The sequence below is a fragment of the Sylvia atricapilla genome, chromosome 3, assembly GCF_009819655.1.
Source record: "Sylvia atricapilla isolate bSylAtr1 chromosome 3, bSylAtr1.pri, whole genome shotgun sequence".
Lineage (NCBI taxonomy): Eukaryota > Metazoa > Chordata > Aves > Passeriformes > Sylviidae > Sylvia > Sylvia atricapilla.
In genome coordinates, this window is record NC_089142.1 from 1,982,414 (window position 1) to 2,006,192 (window position 23,779).

The 23,779-nt window shown below is 46.1% G+C and overlaps 1 protein-coding gene across 3 annotated transcripts in view; it reads right to left on the bottom strand.

The window, feature by feature from the left end:
- Positions 1-1,552: 1,552 nt before the first annotated feature.
- The window catches only part of KIF13B (kinesin family member 13B), a 120,074-nt gene continuing 97,847 nt past the window's right edge, over positions 1,553-23,779 (bottom strand). For all 3 annotated transcript variants that reach the window (XM_066314596.1, XM_066314597.1, XM_066314595.1), the window contains 5 exons: positions 20,408-20,525; positions 19,987-20,120; positions 10,965-11,027; positions 8,537-9,518; positions 1,553-5,915 (listed from right to left, as the gene is read on the bottom strand). In XM_066314596.1, coding sequence (XP_066170693.1) covers positions 5,623-5,915; positions 8,537-9,518; positions 10,965-11,027; positions 19,987-20,120; positions 20,408-20,525 — 1,590 coding nt within the window. In that variant the 3' untranslated portion in view covers positions 1,553-5,622. The remainder of the gene's footprint in view (positions 5,916-8,536; positions 9,519-10,964; positions 11,028-19,986; positions 20,121-20,407; positions 20,526-23,779) is intronic.

A 23,779-nucleotide genomic window follows, 5' to 3' on the forward strand; every position in this document is an offset into this window, starting at 1 on the left:
CCTCTCAGATATCAAAGAGGGGGATAAAATTTATCTTTACCCTCCCCATCATCTGCTGCCAGAGTTGCTGTGTTTGCAGAATTCTCTGGAGAGAGGAGACTGGGGATCATGGAATCCAAAATAGTTTGGAATGGAAGGGTCCCCAGAGCTCATCCAGTTCCCACCTTTTGCAATGGGCAGGGACACCTTCCACTATCCAAGGCTGCTCCAACTTCCATTCAGTCTGGCCTTGGACACTTCCAGGGATGGGAAAAACACTTCTAGGGGTGTTTGTTGCAACACTGGGATGCTGGATGAAGCCCACTCCCTCCTTCACAGCTGAAAACCAGGGATAAAAGAGATGTTTAAAAAAAAAAAAAAGAGGAATAAATCCATACTGGAGGTCTGTGCTTTGCAAAGATGCTGCACTTCCAGCCTTTTGTGCTCCTTTTGGTGTAAAACCAGATTGATCAGGGAAAAAAAACCCGATAATTTATCACAGGTTGGTGACCAAAGGTGAGCAAAAGCCCCTTGGAAATGTGCCCAGCTCGTGGCAGGGCAGCCCCTCTCTCACTCAGGGTGAGGCCCAGGGGCTGCTGCCTCCCACGGCAAAGCGTTTGAAGCCAAGCAAGGCCGATGGAAGCGGCGTTAATTTGAAGGAAAATGGGGGGAAAAAAAAGGTGTTCTTTGTTAGTTTTGGAGGTTTTCAAAAATTATTTTCCTGCTCTTTTTGATCAGAGCCTTTTCAAGCCAGCTTTGGCTGCAGAACAGAACGTGGCAGCGTGGGGAAGGTGCCACAGCCACCTTCCGGGAAGAGCGAGGTTTGAACAAAGTGACGCCACTTCAAACAGCTCCTGTGTTTCAGCCAAAGAGGGTTTTTTCTTTTTCTTTTAGAAGGTAAAACATAAAAGTGGCTTTAAAGAAAAAAAAAAAAAAAAGAGCTGTTTCTGTGTGTTGATTGCAAGACGGTGCTGATAAAAATATCCTCTCCTCGCTGAGTTTCGGTGGGGATGGGGGTGATCAACGCAGCGTTTGTTGCTTTAGGAAAAAAAGCCAAGATAAACTGAAAAACTACACAAAATAATCCCAGTCAAACCCTGCCTGCTGTTCCCAACATGAAGCTGCGTTTGGGAGAGAAATGGTGCCGAAGAGGAAGGAAATGATGTGGCCCAGGCAGGGGCTTTGAAGGACATCATGAGATGTTGAGGAGGAGGTCCCATCACCCCGAGGCCCTTTTGGCTGGCAGTGTTGGTTGTGGCAGCTCCAAGGCACCAAACTCCCTACAGAACAACCTGGAGCAAGGCAGAGAAGTCCCTGGGATCCACATCCCCCTGTGGATATTAGGAAAAAGTTCTTCCCCAAAAGGGTGGTGAGGCATGCCACAGCTGCCCAGGGAATGCTGGAATCACCATCCCCAGAGGCATTTAGAAGCTGTGTGGATGTGGCTCTTGGGGACATTGGGACAGTGGTGGCCTTGGCAGTGCTGGCATCAATTTTGGAAAGCTTTTCCAACCTAAACTATTCCGATTCTCAACGTTTTGGTGCCACTAACTGGAAGAACAACGCACAGACGTCAGGGCTCTAAAGAAGACGTTTATTCAGGTCCTGCAGGCGGCATCGCACGTATGATACAATATTACAGTCATTTAGTATGGTACAGAAATAATTAAAAACTTTACAGCTCATTACAAAGTCTCTTTGGATTTCAGCTCATTTAAAGTACACGGAGCCCCTGCAGTGTCTGACCCGGGCGGGGACACACGGACTGGCTCCCAGGGAAGCCCAACGGGATCGCGGTTTGGGAACGGAGGAGAGGGCAGAAACCAAAGATGGATACGGGAGATGGAGGAACAAGACACTTGAGTGACCCCACTCGAGGTGCTGTGAAGTGTGAGCAGCCCACACAATTCCTCATTCCCTAAACTCCAGGCACCCCGAGGCCGCCCAGCGCTCGCCGCCGGCTGCTGGCCCCGGGATAAGGCACTGGGAAAACGAAATCTTGTGCAAAGAACGGGAGGAGCCGGCGGAGAGACAACGGGAGCGTGGCCATGGACACGGCTCCGGCAGCTCCACAGGGCAAGGACAGGGCTGGATGACACCCAGGGCCTGCTTGGGTGGGGTTCCACTGCTGCGAGGAGGAATGAGGGGGTTCTGCTTTTGTAGGAGAGCACAGGGGTGGTGAACAATCCACCCCAGCCACGGCCAAACCCCTCTGTCCAAGGACCCGGGCGGTGTCACCACACAGAATTTACTTCTGTTCTTTTTTCCTCAACTCAACAACCCCATGGAACAGCAAAGGGCCGAAGCCTCGGGGTGAACAGGCTGGAGTTTGGACATGGAGATCAAAACGCCTCAAGAGCTGAACCTAACAGAGGAAAAGGGCATGGCTTGACTTGAGAAAACCCCAAAATCCCTCTGAGCAGCCTCCTCTTGGCTGGCTTGGTGCCACAGACACCCCGTGGGGAGGAGGGACCCCAGCCCTGCAAACACAGGGGGGGATGGAGCCTTTAACACCCTTTTCCAACACTCTGAGACCCACCCACGATTCAGGGACGCAGCCAGCAGGACTGAACCCCCGAGAGACACCAGAGATGAGACACTCTCCTGCATTAAATATTCTTCTTCCCTGTATAAAGTGCATGAAAATCTTGGAAAAATCTGCATAGCTATTCACACGCCAGCCTCAGTGCTGCGTGGTTCCAGTTAAAAGCACCTCCTCCTTTAGGCTGAGAGTCGAGTTTTTTCTAATATTATCAGTAAAAAATAGGTATTATTACCTCCATGATGGTTTTCACCTCTTTTCTGGTTAGTTGGCTTAGCTGGGGCAAAGTAACAGATGTGAGCAGAGGAATGTGCACTCACTGTGCCAAAAATTTGAAAAACACCCTTAGAAAAAACCTCACATGCCCAGGAAAGCTGTGAGGGAGCAGGAGAGAGTCAGGGAATCCTCCAGGAACACCCTCACGGCCAAATTGCATGGTTTTGGCTTTCTGGAGCTTGTGCTGCATCAGGGTGATTTTAGGGTGCAATCTGAGGATCCGTTTTGTTTCCAAAGTCAGAGGAAGTGGTGAAGACCAAGAGAGCTCTGAGCAAGTTCCTCCCTCCACGAAGGCACCGCGAGCTCCTCGTGCTCTTCATTCCCACGGGATTCCTGGGATCATCCCAGCCCTACTGAACAGGAATTTGCTTCCAGGACAAGTTTCCCAGAGGAGGCAGCAGCTGTGGGCTGCTCAAAGCACCCTTCACACCCCTCTCCGTGGTTCTGCAGCACAGCTGAGGGTGGGAGGAGAGGGAATCCAGCCCGGCTCAGTCGGATCAGCCTCCGGCCACGTGTCCCAAGCCTCCAAACACCAAACCACAGCCAGGGCTGGAGCCCAAACAGGCCAGAGGGGGTTAGAACCAGCAGCAGAAACAGGGAGCCATCAACCCAGCTCCTTCTGCTCCTCCCCTTCTCTCCTGCAGCCTGGACACCTTTCCATGGCTCCTGGGGAAGTCCTGGATTCCCAGACACCAGCACAAGAAAAGAGGATTCAAAAGGACTTGGAGGTTCCTCCCCCAATCCACCCCCAAAGGGGCCACCGAGCAAACATGGAGGAGTTTTAAAGACATCCCTAAATCCAAGTTATCTGAAATGCTGAGACTAAAAACACACAGCTCTGGGGAGGGGCTGTTTCACATCGGCTTCTTCCGGCAGCACATCAGAACAAAGTGCAATTAAAAACACGGTCAGGGTGGAGTTCAGAGAACCAACAAGGCAGTGTAAGAGGCATCAAATTAATTAGTGGGTGGTCTTTCATTGGCAAGACTCCTCAGACCCCAAAAGGAAGAGTTTCACTGTATGGGTTGTGTTCATAAAACCGGTTTTCATTTTAAAACCCGGGATTTCAGCATCCGAAATCTTTTACGATCAAATTCCTCCCCCATTGTGGCTTGGATGGACAGGAGCTTCGTGCAAAGGGAAAAGAGGGAAAACTGTACACTAAAAATATCCTTAGAAAGCTGCTCTGTACATTTTATATTAAGATTTCTTGAGGAAAATTTAGGAAACACTGAAACTACTTACACCAAGCTGGAAGGATACACAACCCCTGGCAGTTCTACGCAGGCTGCATCGGAACCCAGCCCACTTATTTCTGCTACAGATTAGTTTCTATTTTAATTTTATTCCTTCTGCATAAATGATATTAATTACAGTAAATCAGCATAATTATCTCCTTCACTAAGCATCCCTATCTCCTTTGATGCCAATGGAGCTTTCCCTTGGACCTCAGAACCAGATGTTTAAGGCACTTGGATACCCACGGGCAGCGACTGGAGAGATATTAAAGTTTAATCATGAATTCAGCATCCTAAACAGTCCCCACATAGCTAAAACATCTATTGCTCAGGCTGTCCAATCCCCCCGTGATGACTAAACAAGATATAAACAGCACAGGATAAAAAAAATCTGTGGCTTTTCAGGATTTGATAGGAAAACAAGCGTCGGCCGATCCACGCATGGACACACGGACAGGGATATGTCCCCTGTGCCACAGGCAGCTAAAAACCAGCCACAAATGAAATCAAGTTTTATAAAAGCCAACCCAAACCTCTCCCTTTCCAAGAGAGAGGCTGGTTTTGGGGACGACAGAGGCACCTCCTCTTTGGATGGGCGCTGGGGATGGTGCTGGGAGAGCTCCTCTGTGCAGCGCCGGGCGGGGGATGATTGTAAAGCGCAAACGTTTCATGTTTTAAAAGAATAAATAAAAATAAATAGACTGGATTGATCCTTTTACGAGGGCAGAGACCCCCCTGCTTGGCAAAATTCTGAGTGTCTCCAAAGGCCGGGTGGGAACAGGGAAACACTTCAGTGTTGACACCTCTGCAAAAATCCTCTCGGCCCACAGGGAGGAACCAAGGAGAAGGTCCAGCCACTGACTGGGGCAAGTGAGAGAGGAGATCCTGTCATGGTGAGAGCAAACGTTAAATGGATCCAAAATCAAAACCAGGACAGAGCTGGCACCATGGGCTTTCTCCCATTCCCAACAAACCAGCTGAGAAGACCACACTACTTTCCACAGGAGACTGGGATAACGGGGCAGTGATCCAAACAGGCACTGGTCCCAGCCACACAACCCAAAGGGCTGCTGCTTCACTAAATAATGGGACTTTGAGGGTTCTTTATCTCCAAATGAAGCCCTACTGTCACTTCTCTGCCTGCCTGGAATCATTTCCACCTTTGCCTTTTCACGGTGGATTAAACGACACTGACACAACTCTCACGGAATTACAACAGAGCTGTTACTCTGGGGGGGTTCTTCAGGAATCGCCCTGCACTTCGAGGGAAGCACTGGTGCCTGGGGAGGATTTTGTGGCTTTTGTGGGAAGCTGTGCCGTGGTTTGACCAATTTTCCTCTGAAAGGAGGAAGAGAAGGAGCTCATTACACCCACCCAGCGCCGCGCGCCGGCCCCGGCTGCCCTCGGAGGTGTCAGGATTTGGGACAGGAAACAAAGAATCCAGCACCACCACGAGGCAAAGAATTACCGTGTCAATCACCCAGAGCAGAGAGAACAAACCCTTCATTAGTGTTGGCCACCAACTAGAAGTTGGGATGGTCGGTTCCCCTTCCCGAAGCCACCGGGCGCCGCGTTTGCTGGGATCTCTCAGTTTGCCCAGGATTTCCTGTTCTCGGCGTTTTTCTGGCTCTTCTCCAGCCGCAGCGTGGATCCTCCTTCCGACTTGGCCAGGGCTGTGAGGGAGGCCAGGTTGGAGGCCGAGCCTGAGAAGTTCCCACTCCTCCTGTTCTCCGTGCCCGCCGTCCCCGGCAGTCTCAGGCCGGAGCTGCGGCGCCGCGCTGGACCCGCTGCCCTCCGGACCCTGCCCGGCTTCACCAGCAATCCATAGCCCGGGTTACACCTGAAATACTGCTTCCCTCCGATGGAGCCGTCGTTCTTACCTGGGGCGAGAGAATCAGCGGGTCATGGGCTGCTCTGGGATGGGAGGGAGTGAAATCCCAGCACATTCCACCTCCCAGGCTGCTCCGAGCCCCGTCCCAACCCAGCCTTGGGCACAGCTTCCCCTGTGCCACCCTCACAGGGAAGGGTGTTTTTGGTTTTTTTTCCTTGCCAAATGGGTTTTATTCTGTGCAAATTGGTGCTGCTGCACCCAGAGAAGGAGGCAAGGGGAAAATGCCTTGGGCACAGCTTCACTGGGCACTCTGTGCCACCCTCACAGGGAAGGGATTTTATTTTTTTTTCCTTCCAAATGGGTTTTTTTCTGTGCAAATTGGTGCTGCTGCACCCAGAGAAATAGGCAAGGGGAAAATGCCTTGGGCACAGCTTCCCCTGTGCCACCCTCACAGGGAAGGGTTTTTTTGGTTTTTTTTCCTTGCCAAATGGGTTTTATTCTGTGCAAATTGGTGCTGCTGCACCCAGAGAAATAGGCAAGGGGAAAATGCTGAGAGAGAGAGAGACTGTTCCCTAAAAATACACCCTTGGAGGTAAAATTTCCCTGCTGAACCACAGCAAGGCACAGAGAGTGACTCAGAATGGGACACTCCACCTTGTCCTTCCTTCCCATTTGCTCTATAATTTCTTCAGAAGTGGTAAATAATCGGTTTCATTACCGAAGTACCAAGAAGGAAGGAAAAACAGACATTTAAATGAGCTCTTGGCTTTCTGAGCTGATGTTTGAAGTTGAGGACTGTCACTCTGGCCGTATCATAAACCCTCCACAGAACAGGAAGGATAATTTCTCTGTGCTGGTGCTGTTGAGATCTTTATATTTCTCCTTTTAGATAATTTAAAATTCTCAGGATCACTATTCAGGGATTGCTCCCATCCATAAAGGGAAGGTGGAAAGATCCAACAACTCTTAAAATGACATAAAGTCACCCCTTTGGCTTTGGTGGTGTTTCCTTCTCCCTTCCACCATCAGCACGCTGGGTCCAATGTACCCTCACATGTCCAAGATTTGGATTTCCACGTCCTTGGAGTTCTATCCCTGTTTGCAGTGTGACAAAACCCCCACTTTGTGACCCCATTCCCCAAGTGAAATGTGCCAGAAGCAGGATATGCTCCAGCAAATCAGGATTTTAATCCTTGTGGACACAGAAGCGGGGGAAAAAATTCCAACAACATCAGCAGCTGAGCCCTCAGTAGGCCAAGAATCTCCTGACTTTTCCATGGAAGCTGCTGCTTATTGGGATGTGCAAACAGAATCAGCACTAGAGCAGGCTGACAGAGGGAAGGTGACCTTCCAAAACTGAAAGTAATCTGTAAATATGTATTTATTTTTTTAAACGAGGCACAAATCCAGGACTGATGAACTACTACAGCTTGCAAAAGGATCAAGATCTCCAGTCTGCTTTCCAGGATGGAAAACTCCAGAGAATTTTCTGAAACCGGCTGGGAAGTCAGTGCCCAGTTCAGCTCTGATGAGCACATGGGGCACAGGGAAATTTGGGAGCTCTGGATCCTGGACAACGTTCTGCTGGATGAACTGCTCCAACCCCAGGGAAATGTCCAGCAAGGAGGAGCAGAGGCTCCCTGGGATGTGCTGATTCACCACCCAGCCTGGGAATGCTGCACTTGGCTAAAAGGATTGGAATAAGGAGTTTTATGTGCTCTGGGTAACCCCAAATTCTCTCTCTGTCACTGTACCTCTCCACTGAAACTCCCTGACTTCTCCCAATCCTGCCTACTCCTAGAGAGGAAAGGGTTTGGGGGAAGCCTGGACTCCAGCAGAGATCAAATCTCATCCATCCTTTCCTCTTGTGCTGGAGGACACCCTATTCCCACATCAACAGCACAGGAACAGCAGCAGCCTCCCCAGAAAGTGCACCTTGGTTTCCAAAAAAATCCTGGAGAGCCTAAATCCTGGGAGTTCCACAGCTGTACAGCTGAGAGTCAGGCAGGGATGACAAATGAGATGGTGAAAGAAATCTCAAATTATCTGGATGACCTGGTGTTCATGATTATTTCCCTCTGCTTTTCACATATACAGAGGAGTGTGTGTGTGTATGTATATAAATATATATATATATATATATACACACTATATATATACATACACAGAAATAGTCTTTTGCAATTTTAAAGCTTACTTTAAAATAAAATCCTATTACCTCTTAATACCTATTAAGAGACTTTGCAACTCATTTAGCCTAAATGTCCCTTTGAGCCAAATCCCACAGCTCCTGTTGTGCTTTGAACACCCTTATCCTCACAGCAGAAGCCCAGAAGAGAATCCCATGGACACGAGGCCTGTCTCCTGCAGCTCCTGCTTACCAAAGTGCATGGAAAAGGAGTCCTGATTCCTACTTCCAGTGTTAAGAAGCTGGAGAAATGACTGAAAAGGGACAGTCAGGGCTCACAGATTGGTTTGGGATCTCAGAGGGGTTGGGAGTGAGAGCAGGTTTGGGTAAAGATGACAGCAGGGGAAGACCTTTTACATTTCCCTTTTCAAAATGTCTCCTGCAATGGGCAATAAACCCCCCAGAAAGGAGCTTTAGGATGAGCTCTGCCAGCTGGGACACGCCAGCTGCTTCCCACATGTTTCACACAGGGATGTTTTTACCTGAGGGCAAATCCAGCTCCACACCAACCCACGTTCCTTCCTGGAAGTCTGTGGGCCCGATGTACCTAACGATGCCCGTCTTATTGGTGCCAACTGTGACATATTCTCCCTCTTTCAGCCACTCGGGAATCTCGTTGGCATCTTCAGAGTCGGAAATCACCTCCAGTTTTTCCTCTGCCGTCTCTGACCCGTTGTGGTTCAGTCCACGGGCACTGGAGGTGCTCTTTTCTCCTTCCTGCTGCTCTTCTGTGCCCAGGGAACTCGTGGGATCTGATCCCAGCATGCTTGTAAAGGATCTCAGCTCCGATGTCTTCACCTTCTGGATTTTGAAAGGGGAGGCTGCGGCGCTGGGCAGGTCGGGATGAGCTTTGGGAAACCCCAGTTCCAAAGCCCCAGAAGACGTTTCCTTTTTCCTGGCTTGTCCTGCTGACTCCACTGATTGTTTGGATACGGACTCCTTCGGAGTGGAGGTAGAGAGAAAAGGTTTTGCATCGGCGGCTGCAGAGGCGTCGTTTCCCGGCTCGCTGGGGTAAGGAGAAGTGCAAGACTTTCCATTCACTTCGGGGCTGTCCCTCAGTCTGGGGGGAGCACTTGGGAGGCTGAAGGTGGGGGGATTCTCCCTCTTTGTGCCCACAGAGCTCTCAGAAGCCCTGTCCGAGTGTCCCTGCACGTCAGAAGGGACCTGAGCCCCCGCAGGAGCAGGGGAGTCACTCCCTGCAGGTGTCGGACCTCCCGGCTGAGCCACAGCATCACTTCCCGCCGCCAGGGCCTCGGAGAGGGTGGCTGTGGAGACACTGTGGGAAAAATACCCACTGGAGGCTTCACTCAGGGGGCTTGGAGGACCCTCCTGGCAGTCCTGGGCCTGGGTGTCCCCCGTGGGCTGCTGCAAAGGCACTTTGGGTGTCTTCTCCAGACTCTTGTCCGCCTCGGGCGTCTGCGCCACGGTTTCCAGTGGCTGCTTTGCTGCTTCCTCTTGGCTCGTCTGAAACACAGGGAGAGAGGGAACTCTGTTATCCAAAATATCTGGGCTAAAAGCGCAGACACCAGACCTCTGGGAAGGACCAAGGCTTTGAGCTTATCTAAATCCCTGTGCAGCTGCCATCTCCAGAAGATGGAAGCTGATCCCGAGTCAGCCCTGCCAGCGTGGCAGGATTGTCAGCTCACTCCTTCCATTAATAAGGGAAGTGTCAACCTCAAGAAATACACTCTCCCCAATATTTACTGAAAAATTATTTATGCTACGGGAATGGTCATTTGCTGTTTGAGCAGCAGGATTTATATGGGAATGGGAACCAGCCGTGATCCATAAGTCTCTCACAGTTATTTGGCTTAACTCTCTGCGTGGATAAATCATCCCCCTGCACCTAAACTGTCATTTCTGTCCCCACTTCCAAATGCCATTCCCACCTCAGTGCCGCCAGCACCTCACACTTCCAGAGGATGAAATTAACTGCACCTCATGAGATTAACAGCCCATTTCAGTGATGTATTTCTTGGCTGTAAAGTTTACTAAATCTGATAGATCAATATCTTTTGCCAGCACATGTACTCTAAAAGATTAGGATGTCTCTAAATCTCTTTGGGAAGGAGGGAGGGAGGAGAGTGCTAATAGGAAGTGGGGAGGAAAAAAGAGGTTGGAGAAGGGCAGATTTGAACAAATCCTGTGTCAGGTGAACATTTTTGTTTATTATTCACAATTTTGTGATTTCTTCCATCTAGTGGTTGAGTGTCCCAAACTATAGCATTTTCAGCTTACTCCCAAAATGCCTTTTCCACTGGAGACTTAAGCAGCATTTGAAGAAAGAGGGATTTGACTGGATTACCAGAATTTCAGAACCAAAGGTCTGCTATTGCTAAGTGAAATGTAATAAAAAACCCCCATTTAAAATACTCCAGCAGATTAAAAACAGATTGTTTTTTTTCCTATGGCAAGGGTGGTGTCCATGTGGACTCAGGAGCTTTGCTCTTTCTCTTTTTCCCCTTGGAAAACACAGTTTTTTGAGACAATAAAAGCACAGTGGGAGGAAGCTGATGTGCTGCTCAGGAGACTGAAGTTCTGCTGAAAAGTGGGAGATCACAGGCTCTATTTTCTCTCTAGTTTAGCAAGAGTTTTTTCCACGATATCATGGCAAAGTGGGGAAATTAAGCTCCACACTTAGAATTATCCTGCTTACAGACCCTGTCAGAGCCTAGAAATTTTCCTTTTAAAGCAGTGAACCAGCTAAATTTCAGCTAATTATCTGCTAATGCTTTCAAATATCAAAGTGTAACCAGGAATAGGAGAGGACATTTTACCAGGACCTAAAACACCCAGCAGAATTTCAGTCTCACAGAGAGGCAGCAGCACAAGTGCAACAGGTTTGAAGCAGCTGATGCTTTGGCAGGTGAATATCAGAATTGTATTCCTCACATCCTGGGATGTGCTCACCTGTTTCATCCTTGCAGCACTGGCATCCAGAGTGGCTGACTGAACCATAATTCGTGGGACAGCCTGGGAGGAAGGGAAATGAAGAGAATCATCCAATGAAAGGATTAAACACTGGCCAAACTGGTAATTGTGAAAAGCTTGTATTTGAGATTTTTGAGATCCTAAGCAAATCTTTATCACAAAAGGATGGAAAACTAAACGGGACTTTCAGTACTTGAAATGGAGTTTGTCCAAAAAAAAAAAAAAAAAAAAAAAAAGAGGGAGAAAGGCTTTTTACACAGGCAGAGGGAATAGTTTTAAGGAAAAAAAAAGATTTAGGTTAGATATCAGGATAGAATTGTTCCCTGTAAAGGTGGGGAGGCCCTGGCACAGGGTGCCCAGAGAAGCTGTGGCTGCCCCTGGATCCCTGGAAGTGCTCAAAAACCACCTGGATGTGGCACTGGAGAACATGGATTAGCCCTGACCATGAAGGTGGTGCTGAGTGATTGCTGGACTTGATCATCTTCGAGGTCTTTTCCAACCTTAGGGATCTATGGTTTCATCTCCAGGACTCTCAGCTTTTCCAGTCTCTAAATTCAGCCTGGATCTGAGCATTACTGGCTTTAACACAAAAAAGAAGGCAGAATCCAGGTCTGTGCATCCCCTTTTCCAGGAGGACATTCCCACTGCCTGCTGCACAGGGCTGGAGGCACAGGCACTGACAATAAATGGCCCTCACTTGCTCCATATTCAGGTTTTTATGTTGCAGATTTGAAATGATCCCTCTCCTGAGACCCGAGCAGCATCACTGTGACACCTGATATAAATCTGAGGTTATGCTGTCAGCTTGGGCTGTCACACAGGAGGGGAAGGAGCCTCCAGATCAGTGGAGAACCTCAGGAAAAGAGCAGCATGAAGAGAAGGAGAGAGGAGAAAAAAAAACCAGAAAAACCTCTTTAGCACTGTTAAACAATGCACTGCAAGGGCAGGTTCAGACTTTGAGGGGAAGAGCTCCTTAAGGGAGATATATTACACAATTTGGGAGCTGCCTGCTTTTATTCTTTTTTTTTCTTCTCCAAGGGACTGGAGAATTCCTTCTGTACAAACACACAGGCAGTGCTCAGCTCCCAGACAAGTGATTGCCAGAACTTAACACTGTTTAAAGCACTGAAACCTTCCAGCTGAAGAGTGAGGAACCTTCTCTTGCATCCCTTCTAAGCCCAGGGAAGCAGGAATATGACTGATCTTACCCTCAAGAGGAATAAAGATGGGAGAGAAGAACAGCTTTTATTTATATAGAGATTGCCGGGCATTAAAAAATCAAGGTTGCTTCAAGGTAGAAAATAAAAAGACAAAAAAAAGGACAAAATCCCAACAGGGTCACCATGGACCCAAATAAATTTTCTGAAGACATTAAAACTCCAGTTCAGTAAAAAGCAGCAGGAGTGGAGGGGTTTTCACTTGTTCCTAAATCTGCTAAATGAAAATTCACCACTGGAATGGGGTTCAGAGCAAACTGGCTCTGTTTTGGGTGCACAAGTTTGTGCATTTTGAGATCCTCACTGGGTCAGGACCTGGGGCTCCAGGAAGCAGATGGATCAGAATAAACCAATGAAGAAACCCTGCAAAGCTGAGGTCTTATAAGATTTGTCCAGCCTTATTATCCAGAAATAAGCACTCAGAATTGGAATAAGGAAAAGTATTTAAAGCTATTTCTCAGTTCCTTGGATTCCCTTTTCTCCCTTTAAAACAAATAAACAGAGTTAAGTGTTTGTTTTTTTTATCTCTCCAAAACCTCCAGTCTTATAGCCTGCAAAAATCCACAAAAACCTAAAAATCCAGTTGGTGTCACACAGCAAAAGAAAAGAAAACCATCAGGCTTTAATCACTCCTCATCAAGTTCTCTTCCTGAAAGGATGACAGAGCTCCAAACTGCAGTAACTTTGCCAAGCAAAGTTTAGAAAAAGGGAGGAAAAAGCAATTCTGAGAGGTGGCACTTGCTGCTGACAGGAAGCAGATGGGCAAGAACACCCTCACTGGGGCACGAGGCCGCCACACCAGATCTGTGGGATGAAATGCAGCCAAAATTCCTTGGGGAGGGGGGAAACACACTTAAAACAAAGTGTTGGGACTATCTGGGAAGACATTGCTTGATGAGAAGTATTTCTGGACGCAGAGCGAAAGTCTGTCATTAAATGTTTGCTGATAGTGGCTGCTAAACTCGATGTATCTATTTATCCACTGGTAAAACATGACCCTTTTAGAGTGATGATTTCTGGCAGAATTTCTTCAACCGAGCTGACAAAACACGGGGTGAGGGAGAGAACATGAAAAGCTTTCACTTTAAAGCAGCTTTGATTGTCTTCTCCTAAGAGCTGCTGCTCTGTGCTGGGAGCTGATGAGGATCCAGAGCCTAAAGGGGCTCCAGGAGAACTGGAGAGGGACTTAGGACAAGGGATGGAGGGACAGGACACAGGGAAATGGCTTCAGACTAAAAAAGTGAAGATCTGGGTGGGCTATTGGGAAGAAATTTTTGGCTGTGAGGGTGAGGAGGCCCTGGCACAGGATGCCCAGAGAAGCTGTGGCTGCTCCTGGATCCCTGGAAATGCTCAAGGCCAGGCTGGACAGGGCTTGGAGGAGCGTGGGAAGGTGGAAGGTGTGCCTGCCTGTGGCAGAAAGGTGGAACTGGGTGAGCCTTAGGGTCCCTTCCAACCCAAACCATTCCAGGATTCCAGGGTGGTTCCATGAATCTTTGATCTCAACGAGGGCACATTTTCTGCTCACTCAGAGCTCACTTTGCACATTCTCTGGGGTGACCAAAAGAGAACCCCAACCTGCCACGCTGGTGAGCTTGAAAAGGAAAAGCATTTGTGTGTCTCTCCCCAGCTACAGAGGCACCAACATTAATCCTGAATGAACATTCTTTATCCCACATATATATATATAATGGCCACTTCTTCCAAGAGCTCAGCAAAACACATTTGGTATTTCTGTGTCATTAAACACTTTGTGAAATGCCTCTGGCAGCGGTGACTGATGACTCCTGATGACTCCGGTGCAAAGCCTTTGATTTCGTGTCGCTTGGAAGAAAATCCCTCAGTATTAACACCCAATATGCAGAAAGTTCAGTGGCATTTAAGAGAACAAATTAGGCCAGTGCAGCCAAGAACCGGCCTGTGAATGCCAGGTATGGTTCAGCCAAGGTTGATAAAACCCTAAAGGGACATTGTCCCAAACTTCCACTGCTCTCCTCTTTGCTTTCCCATCCCCAGACACACATACATCCCCAGGAGTGGCTAAGTCCAAAGACCCTCCCAATGACAGTGTTATGGTCCCATCACTATTTAACAGCAGCTACTGGGAACTTCTGCAGCAGGACAGAGGTTTAAATTCATTAAACAGAGATTAAAATCAGTTTGGAGCACTCAGGATAAAATACTTCAACAAGGCGTGCATGGAAATGCAGGGAGAATTCCAAATTCCCTAGTAGACAGCCTCCCCAAAAAAGAATCCATATTTAAAAGGCACCCCCCAACAATATTCCTCTTGAAAATTATTTAAAAACTGAGGGCAAAGTCATTAATCACTCAAATATAAAATCTCCTGATCTGAAATCCAGCGCAAGTTAATTTGTTGGGGCTTTTTGGTGTTTGCTCATTTTCTTCTCTACATACACTCTGCATTTAAATATTAACCCAAACAACCCCCTCTTATTCCACATTCCCTATGTGGAACGTTTCAGCCCATAGTAAGACTTCAGGATTCCCCATTTCCAGTACAATTTATACAAAATTAACCACACCATTTCCTATGCAGCTAAATTACTTCGTTTCTAGGTCCTGGCAGATTAAAAGAGTAATTCATACCCATTTTTAAGTTACTTTATAAAGAAATTTGAGTGGTTTGAAACTTCCAAAGCCAGTTTCCCACACTCATTCTCATCAAAAACTATTTGTATTTGAGGATGACAGGGAGAACTGAGCTCAGAAAGAAATCAAAACACCAACAGCTGAGTCACAAGGAGACACACAAGCTCTGCTGTGGAGTTCTGCTGATTGAAGCATCCAAATGGTTTTTCACTTGAAACTCTGGAAAAAGAAAAGCCTTCAAGAGTTAAAGAAGGTTCTCCGAGGCCACATTATTTACATTTGATTAAGAAATGTCAGTTCTAGCAATTATACTGTGCACCAGGCCCATCCATGAAACTGTTATTTTTTAATGGACTGCCAAAAAGGGGGTTTTGTCTATTTAGAAAGCCTTTCATTAACTGCATTCCATTAGTTTTTAAGATTAATTTCTATGTCTGCATCAGAAGGTGGAAGGGAAAGAAGTGACAGCTTTCCTCTCCATGTGGTTACACCATAAAGCAAAGGTGAATTATATGGAAATTCAAAGAGTTTATATCTTCTGGGGTTTTTTATAAATCTGTGACTCAAGACCTCTCTCAAGCCACGTGCTAACAGACATCTGAACATCCCAAAGGATTCTTGGATAGGAAGGTGACCAAAATCCACTCACCAAACTGGCCACAGGAATTTCCTGCTGCCACCGCAATGCCAAAAAAAAAAAAATCAGAATCTGGAATTGAACATGTCCGTTTTTAATGTCAGCACCCAGTGATGCCCTGAAATGAGATTACACAGGCAGTTCCTGCAGAGCCACGGGGCCACAAGGGAAAAGAACAGGAATTCTGCTTGGTGCACACTGGGAAAGCCTCAGCATGTGAAGAGAAGAGAGGAGTTTCAATTCCTACATAATATAATTAAGCACAGACAGATGAAACTCTGCTTCTGCCTCCACCTGGATGTTTTACACAAGGATTTTAAGCTTCTCCCCCATCAGCAGTGAGGGTCAGAAGGCTCCAAATCTGGCACTCTGTGGTTCTCAGCTTTTTCAAGAACAGGCTGGGAAAATAAAAAGCAATTCCAGCGATCGAGAAAGGTTTAAATCGTTGACTTTTTTTTTTTTTTTTTTTTTATTTACAGACTACTGGCAATTAATTTAAAGGCACCAGATAAAGGAGAAAATAGGCATTTTCTAACTTTAAAGTATATAAACAGCTTCATCAGAATCCAATCTTTTAGGTACATAAACAGCTTCATCGGAAGCCGTTCTGCGAGTTACATAAAGAATCCTATTATGCCAAATTAATTCAATCTAACTAATTAGAGAGCAGGAAGTTCTTTCAATTATTTTATGTGCTGTCTGAGAAACACACTTGAATACGAGAGCAGATTTCATTAATTGCGGTTCATTATTCTCCAGATTAGTTACTAAACTTGCAGCAGAAGGTCAAAGACAGCAATTTTGTTCACTGCCACCACCTTGACTGGGATGCCTCTGCCTTTATTTTATTTTTTTAATATTTTTTTTTTTGAAGCTCAAGCAACCACTCTAAAGAAGGGAAGATCACTTTGTAAAGGTAATTTTGTGTGGGCTCACTCACTTTAATGCTGATGCCACTCTAAGCAATGGGCAGGGCTGAAATAAAAAGCTGCTAAAATTATTTTAGAAGTTTATTTTTATAATGACTGGTCAGAACTGATTTCCTTTTTTACCAGCAGAGCATCAGAGATTTGGTACCACACCTGCTTGGAACAGTCATGGCGAACTTCAAACCTGGAAAAAGGTTCAGTACTGCTCCTTTGGAAATTTGCTTTTCATGGAATCATGGAATATCCTGAGCTGGAAGGGATCCACAAGGATCACCCAGTCCAACCCCAGGCCCTGCAGAGACACCCCAAAAATCTCACCCTGTGCATCCCTGAGAGCATTGTCCAAACACTCCTGGAGCTCTGGCAGCCTTGGGAATGTCACCATTCCCTGGGGAGCCTGGGCAATGCCCAAACACCCTCTGGGGGAAGAACCTTTTCCCAAAATCCAACCTGAATCTCCCCATATTTCAGCCCAGGAAAGGATGATTCAGATCCTTCCATCCCCTTTGTCACTTCTATTCCTGAACCTTGCTCTCCCAAACTGTTCTTTACAGCAACAAAACTCCGACACCTCTTAGTTAAGGGTCAGATTCCTTTGTAATTAAAGCCAAAAAAAGTCCTTTAGGCTTTGCCTCTCCCTTAAGAATTTTTCAGTTTACCACCCACTTCTCCCACCTTGCACATTCATTTGTGCCCCCTGCCACTGTGCACTGACATCTCCTTCTCCCACAGACCTGGAGGTTCTGTCCTGTATTCCCTGAGGCTCAGAAAAATCACCTTCGTGTCCCCTCCATGGCACAGTCTCTCCAGTTCCACAGGAATTCCTGGCAGGTGAGAGACGAGGCACTGAAGCTGATGGGCTGGCAGTGACTCCCCAAGCCCCCTGTGTCCCTCTGATGCCTTAAGTTTTATCTTTCATGTTTTTCAGGTTCTGTGCTGCCCAGGTGTGTGGTTCTGAGCCTCACCTTCAGTGTTAGTGAGCTCTCTTCACAGAGCAGGGGGACAAAACAAATCCTTTTCCTGCTGGAGACCGAGGGCAAGGGTTACAAGTTTTCAAGCTCAAAAGCAAAACCAACAGTGGACTGAAGAGAGAAAACAAGAAGGATGGGACTTCATAACCTGGAGATGTAATTGGATAATTAAATCCCAACATGCAAATGGACCAAAACTTATAAAAGTGTGAGATTTCGTGACTGGGTGTCCATTTTGTGACCATTTTGTGTCCACCCTGGGTGTAGCCCTGGCCAGGCTCTTGTGCTGCCCAAGGTGTAACCTTTAAGGCCATTTAATAAATATCTACTTTATTCTCTTAGCTGTGTCCAGTCTCTGCTCCAGGTCAGCCTTCCCAAGGCATCACCTGAGCCATCCATCACCACCTCCAGCTCAGCTCCTCTGCCCACATTTGCATCCTCAGGCCATTAGAAAGCAGCAGCAGCAGCACGGGAGATTATGGGATGGGATATTTATGATCTTCAAAAGCCAGACTTGCTGCAAAGGCACCTCTTGATTTTTGTGCTGCACAGAAGAAGCTGGAGCTGATTCCTTCAGTTTTTTGCTCTCTCTTCTGTGCACCTTTCCTTAGGTTTGGATTAGGTAAAGGTTTTTCCCCCAGAGGGTGTCAGGCACTGGGAATAGTGACATTCCCAAACCTCCCAAAACTCCAGGAATGTTTGGACTGCTCTCAGGGACAGGGTGGGATTGCTGGGGTGTCTGTGCAGGGCCAGGGGTTGGATCAATGATCCCTGTGGATCCCTTCCACCTCAGAATATTCCACGATTCCCTGGGATTGCTGACAGCAGTGAAGAAACCTCATTTCCCTAAAGGACAGAGCTGCAAGGAATCTGTGAAACCTCTCAAACCAGGGAGGTGCACTTCCAATACAGATGATTTGTTCCATTGCAAAGCCTAAAAGTAGAGAACAATTCTAACATTTCATTATACTACACAGCTCCACTGGCCATGGAAACCCTGGGCTGCTCTCCAGTGCAAGCACTGAAGCATCACACACTCCTCTTGTTTTTTAAAAAACAAAGCATTAAAAGCATTTCCCCTCCTATTCAAAATCGTTGAGATCCTGACCTGGTTGACTTTCTATAGTAATCCATAACATAAACTAAAATCTCATTGAAGAGATGCCTCTTTAGTTTAAAACTTGATTTCTAGACAAATCATCCACGACTGATCTTGAACAGGAAAGGAGTGGGAACAGGTGGTTAGACTAGAGGCAGGAAATTAGGCCTTGTTTCTCCTCTCAGCTCTCACTGATTCACTGAGGATTCAAGAAGGTGTGAAAGGCTCTCACTGCAATTGTAAGAGCACCTATTTGCATCTTTCCATACCCAAATACCTTTAAAGAAAGTCACCACCGTCATTTTAATTCTCTACAGTTCATAGATGAGGAGGTTTGTACAATTCCAGCCTCAACACCAAGCAAAAGGCAACATGAACATTTAAAATGAATCCCAAATCAAGCTAAAAATATTTTAAAACCGCTTCATTCTTATTTGTGCTACATTTGCCAGAAATAATTTAGAAAACATTGAAGTGTTAGTATATTTATTTTTGCTTTATCTATTTAACATTTTACTGTATTGTTATTATGCCAAAACTTCCTATACTCCTGGGATGTTCTTGTAACAGCCAGTTTAGTTGTAGCAAATAAGATATCTGGATTCATCCACAAAAAAAAAAAATTGAAGAGTTATTCAGGGATTTTAGGGTTTTTATTTGAGGAAGATATTTTTTAAAATGTTTGCCTGCATGGCAAGAGGTGAGCAAAAGTCTGAGTTAATTAGTGATGAGCTTTCAGAACTCCAGGCAAAGGAAGAGGGTGAGAGCAGAGCCAGCAATGGGCAGAATGGACTCCCAAAAACTTTCACACGAGATCTGGCTCCGGATTCATCTTCACAGCCATTTGTTAAACCTTCCAAAATTTACTCTAGAGGGAAATATTCCCTCATAAATAAACTACAGCCTCACAAATAAAGGAGATTCTATGATTTACAACTGGGATTCTCTATTTCATCTGGTGGGTTTTTTTAAAAAAGACAGAAGTGGGGTTTTTTTCAGTCAGCTTGACCGTGCATCTGCTCAGAGCAAAGAAGCCACACCTGGAGCAGGTGGGAGCTTTGCAGCACAACATCCAAATAAAAATAATAAAAAAAGAAGAATTCAAATAGATAAGAATGAACAAAAGCAACTGCCCCAAGTACATACAGGAAAAGATAGCAAAAGGTGACAGGAGCTGGGGCGAGGGGATGGGATACGAAAGAAGGAATTAAAAATAGAATTACATTTTCCTCCTGGCAATACACAAACAACACTAAGTGCCTTTCATAAATTTCACCATTGCTGCTGTGAGTGGGAGGCCCATAAATCACCCTGGGAGTGGAGCTGGCACCTGTAAAAAGCCAAGTGGGCTGAGTGTGTGTCAATAAGTTCCAGCAGCTCCACTACCCCTGGACAGGATGGAGGGGAAATGGATCACGAGGCTTTGCAGTGCCTAAAAGCTTGGTTTGCTCTGCAACAACTTTTACACAACAGCTCCCTGCCAGCAAGGCCAGCAGCACTCACCAATATTGGATTTCCTGGGTGATTTAATGCTTTACCTGCTGTGCAAGGGGAGAGCTCTGCCTGCCCTTTTTCTCGTCTCTAACAGGGAACAGGGACTTCAGCAGCTTTGGCATCTGAGGCACGAAGGACTTGACAGGATTCAGGTAGGAAGCAGCCAAGCTACCAATACCTGTTGGAAGTAAAAATATTAACAGATGAAAAGAGTTATTTTTCAGGGAAAGTAGGGGGGAGAAAAACTCCCAAAGCTGACCCAAAACCGGTATAAAAAAAAATCTTCTTTTTTAGTCTAAGATGACTTCTGTGGTCAAAGAATCAGCCCAAGGGAAAGCACTCTCTGACTTTCTGTGACACTCAGGAGCTGCAGTGACTTCATCCCACGTTTAGGAAGTTCCCTGAGCTGTAAGAGAGCCCTTACCTGGATCAGGAGAGTTTTCTGAGCTGAAGAAGAGCCCTTACCTGGATCAGGAGAGGTGTTTTGCTGCCCAGAGCTGGGCAGGGAGGTACGAGATGGACTAATGCCTCTACTGGAGTTTGTGGCACCTTGGGACACATCTTGCTGACTCTCCCATCGACCCTACAGGGAGGAGGAAAAAAAAAGGTGTTTTTTTCCAAGTCAGCACAGCAGCAGGAGCCCAGCAATCCTGACACACCCTGCACACACCCTCAGCCAAGCTCAGAGTGCCAGAGTTGAGGAAAGACCCTTCCCCCAGAGGTGCTTTTAGTTGGCAGACCCAGCCCTGCAAAGATGAGCATCCTCAGCGTAAAGGCACAGAGAAAGTTTATTTCCAGACCTCACAGCTGTAAGATTTCACTCACTTGTGCTGCTGTGTTTTGAAAGCTGAGTAAGTTACAGCCAGGTGAAAACAATATGGTGCTGTCTGCCCAAAATTCCTGAATATTTTGTGTATTTACTCAGGAAAAAGGGTGAGGACAGAGCTTTAAACAGGACAAGAAATACAAGGCCTAAAGGTTGTTTGTGCCTGGGGTCAGAGAAATGAGGAGTTGATCTGATTGAGAGGAAGCAACTGTGGCACTGAAAAGTTTTCTGACAGCCTGGGAAAGAGGAAGCTGGAATATCCAAGCTGCGGATAGCAGGAGCCACAAAAAAGATTAGGAAAGGTTAGGGTTTTGACACAGGTTTTGAAGATGAAACAAGATTATTTTCAGCCTTACAAGAGCCTGATGCAGATGAGGAAGAAACAGTGACAAGAGAAAAGAGCAGCTCCTCTGCCTTCCCAAGATCTCAGGGCTCTCTGGTTGGGTTTTCCCATGGATCCCACACACCATTCTGCACACGAGGGGTGACTTCTCTTGCTTTTACAAATTCCACTGTGGTTTTGGAACTTTGCTCTCAAACTCACAGCCAGAAACTGGCTCAGTGACAAAAGCCTCTCTAACAGAGAGAAACCCCAGGCCACTGCTACACATCACCATGCGAGTGTCAAGAATCCATGTGACAAAATACATTTTTTATTAATTCTCTCATCTTGCTGGGTAAAATCATTTATAAATTCATCTGCAATGATTATTTCAAGTGACTGGCCAGGGTGTGTCTCTGCTGGAAGTTTCATGTGGATGCAGGACAGGGCTTGGTTTTGCTTCACCCAAACTGAATGTGCTGAGCTGGAAGGGAGACCAAAATTCCACATGAGAAAGAACACTGCAAAAGTGGCTCCTTCTCATTCACCTAATTTACAGGAGACCCGAAGGCTACTCAATACCCATCAATGAGCCTATGGGTCAAAAAAAATCCAGTCTCAGACTCTTCAGGAAGTCTCAGGGTCTTGTGTGAAACTGCTGTCCTGTTCAGGTGGCAAAATGTTCTCAGGACAAGCTTGCAAAACTTCACCTTTCCACAATCAGAGGCTGCAAGGACAGGATGGTGCAGCCAAAACTGATAAAAACTGAAGTCTAATCCCATTTTTCTTTTTTGTAAAGAGTTTTGCAACGGCTGGTGCAAAATCTGGATTTTATTGTACACCTGAATTTTGCTTGTGTTTTAAAAGACATAACAGGAAGGGAAATACTTTCACAGTAAAATGGTGCAGGAGTTACAAGGGATGGAAGGACCTGCTGCATCCCAGACCATAATTTTCACGTGTTTTTTTTCCTGGAGGAAGAGGAGGGAAATGTGCTTTTTCAAGAAGCTCCCCACTGTTGGATGCAAGGAATTAATCTGACCTTGAACATAAAAAAAGACAGGCAGCCAAAATAATTTTCACTGGAACCTGAAGTCATGAATGTTTCACAAATAATAAATAAGCCAGGATAGGAGGAATAGATTTCTCCAATGGGTTGAAGGTCATGGTGAGCAGCCCAGGGCAAGAATCATTTCCATTTGGATCTATAAGTCAGTCCCAGGGAAGCTCTGCTGCTTTGAATAGCAAGTAACCTCACTTGGGCAGAGCAGGACCTGTCCTCAGCCCTGCTGCCCCAGGTACAGACAGTGCTGCTGCAGCCGGGAGGATAAATTTAGGGTAACTGATGGATGTCTGAGGTCACTGAGGCATCCTGAAAGTCAAGCTGAGAGCAGCAGGGGCTTGTTTAGTCTGCTTTTTTTGAGGACTTTGGTGTTAAAGCCCTTCTGGAAAGCTTCCTGCTCTGCCCATGCCTGAAGCCTCCCATTCCAGCATTATCTTTGACCTGCAACTCGTTTATGTCTTACACACATCCCAAGAGGCACATCTGAGGCTGGAAAATTCCACAAAATGCTTCCATGGAACCATCTTTCCTATTTCTCATCCCCAAACTGTGGTTTGGTTTTTTTTTTTTCTGGCTTTTGTGTTTCTATTAGTGCAGATTTCTCTCAGGTAGCCTTATCATGTGCACGGATTAATTTAAAAAAAAAAAAAAATGGAAGACACAAACCAAATAGCACAAGACTCAAAATGATTTTGGAATACTCTTTTTGTTGCCTCCTGGCCTAGTCTGCCATCAGCCTGGTAGATGTTGGCACTGGATTAGGAAAAAAGAGCTGTAGAAGAGTGAAAAGCATCTGAAAGCTTCACTTTTGGAGAATACAAAGCTTGATTAGTGATCCTTTTGGATCTTGAGATGGTGATCCTCTTAAAGACAAGTGGATCAAGGTGACACATTTTGAGCCAAGCCCAAGTACTTTTGGAGACCACAGAAAAAGAAGAAACAGAAAGAATATTACAAATACTCAAGAGTATTGTAGCTTCCTAGAACAGGGACTCAAGTGCAGGTAAAGAGCAACTAAATAATTTTCTGAGTCATGATCTGTTGAGTCAGGAGTGCCCTTCACTGACTGTTCCAAGAGAAAAATTATTTCAGGCAAATATCTTGACTTTCCAGCCCTGTTTGGGGAATGCTGAAAAAATGGGAGTAGGGAAGAACCAGCAGAACACTTTCAGAATATTCATCCTGCACAGAAAGAATGGCAGCATTTGGTGACTTCTTCTGTAGGAAAATGGTTTTTTCTTAGGATCTTTCAGAAATTTTGCTTCAGCCTTGGTACTATGGATGGCTAAATTTTCTAAATAATTTTAACTATTTTGCCAGGCTCAATAAAGTGAAGGTCCTGAGAACAAAAATGAGAAAAGGATTTGTGTGGCTGGTTACTTAAGGCATGTTGGGTTTTTGAATTACCCTTGCTTTGGAGAGAGTGCAGAGATCCCAGTTTTAGCCTGAAGGTCAGATTTGTGACCTTCAACTCTGAGGTGACAACAAACCATCAAAATTAGGTAAATCAGGACAACAGGGTGGGGAAACATTTGGAAGAGAAAACACTGGGGACAACTGGAAGTGTCAACTACAATGCAGAGGGAAAAGGTAATTCATGAACGATTTTACTAAACTGGATTGAAA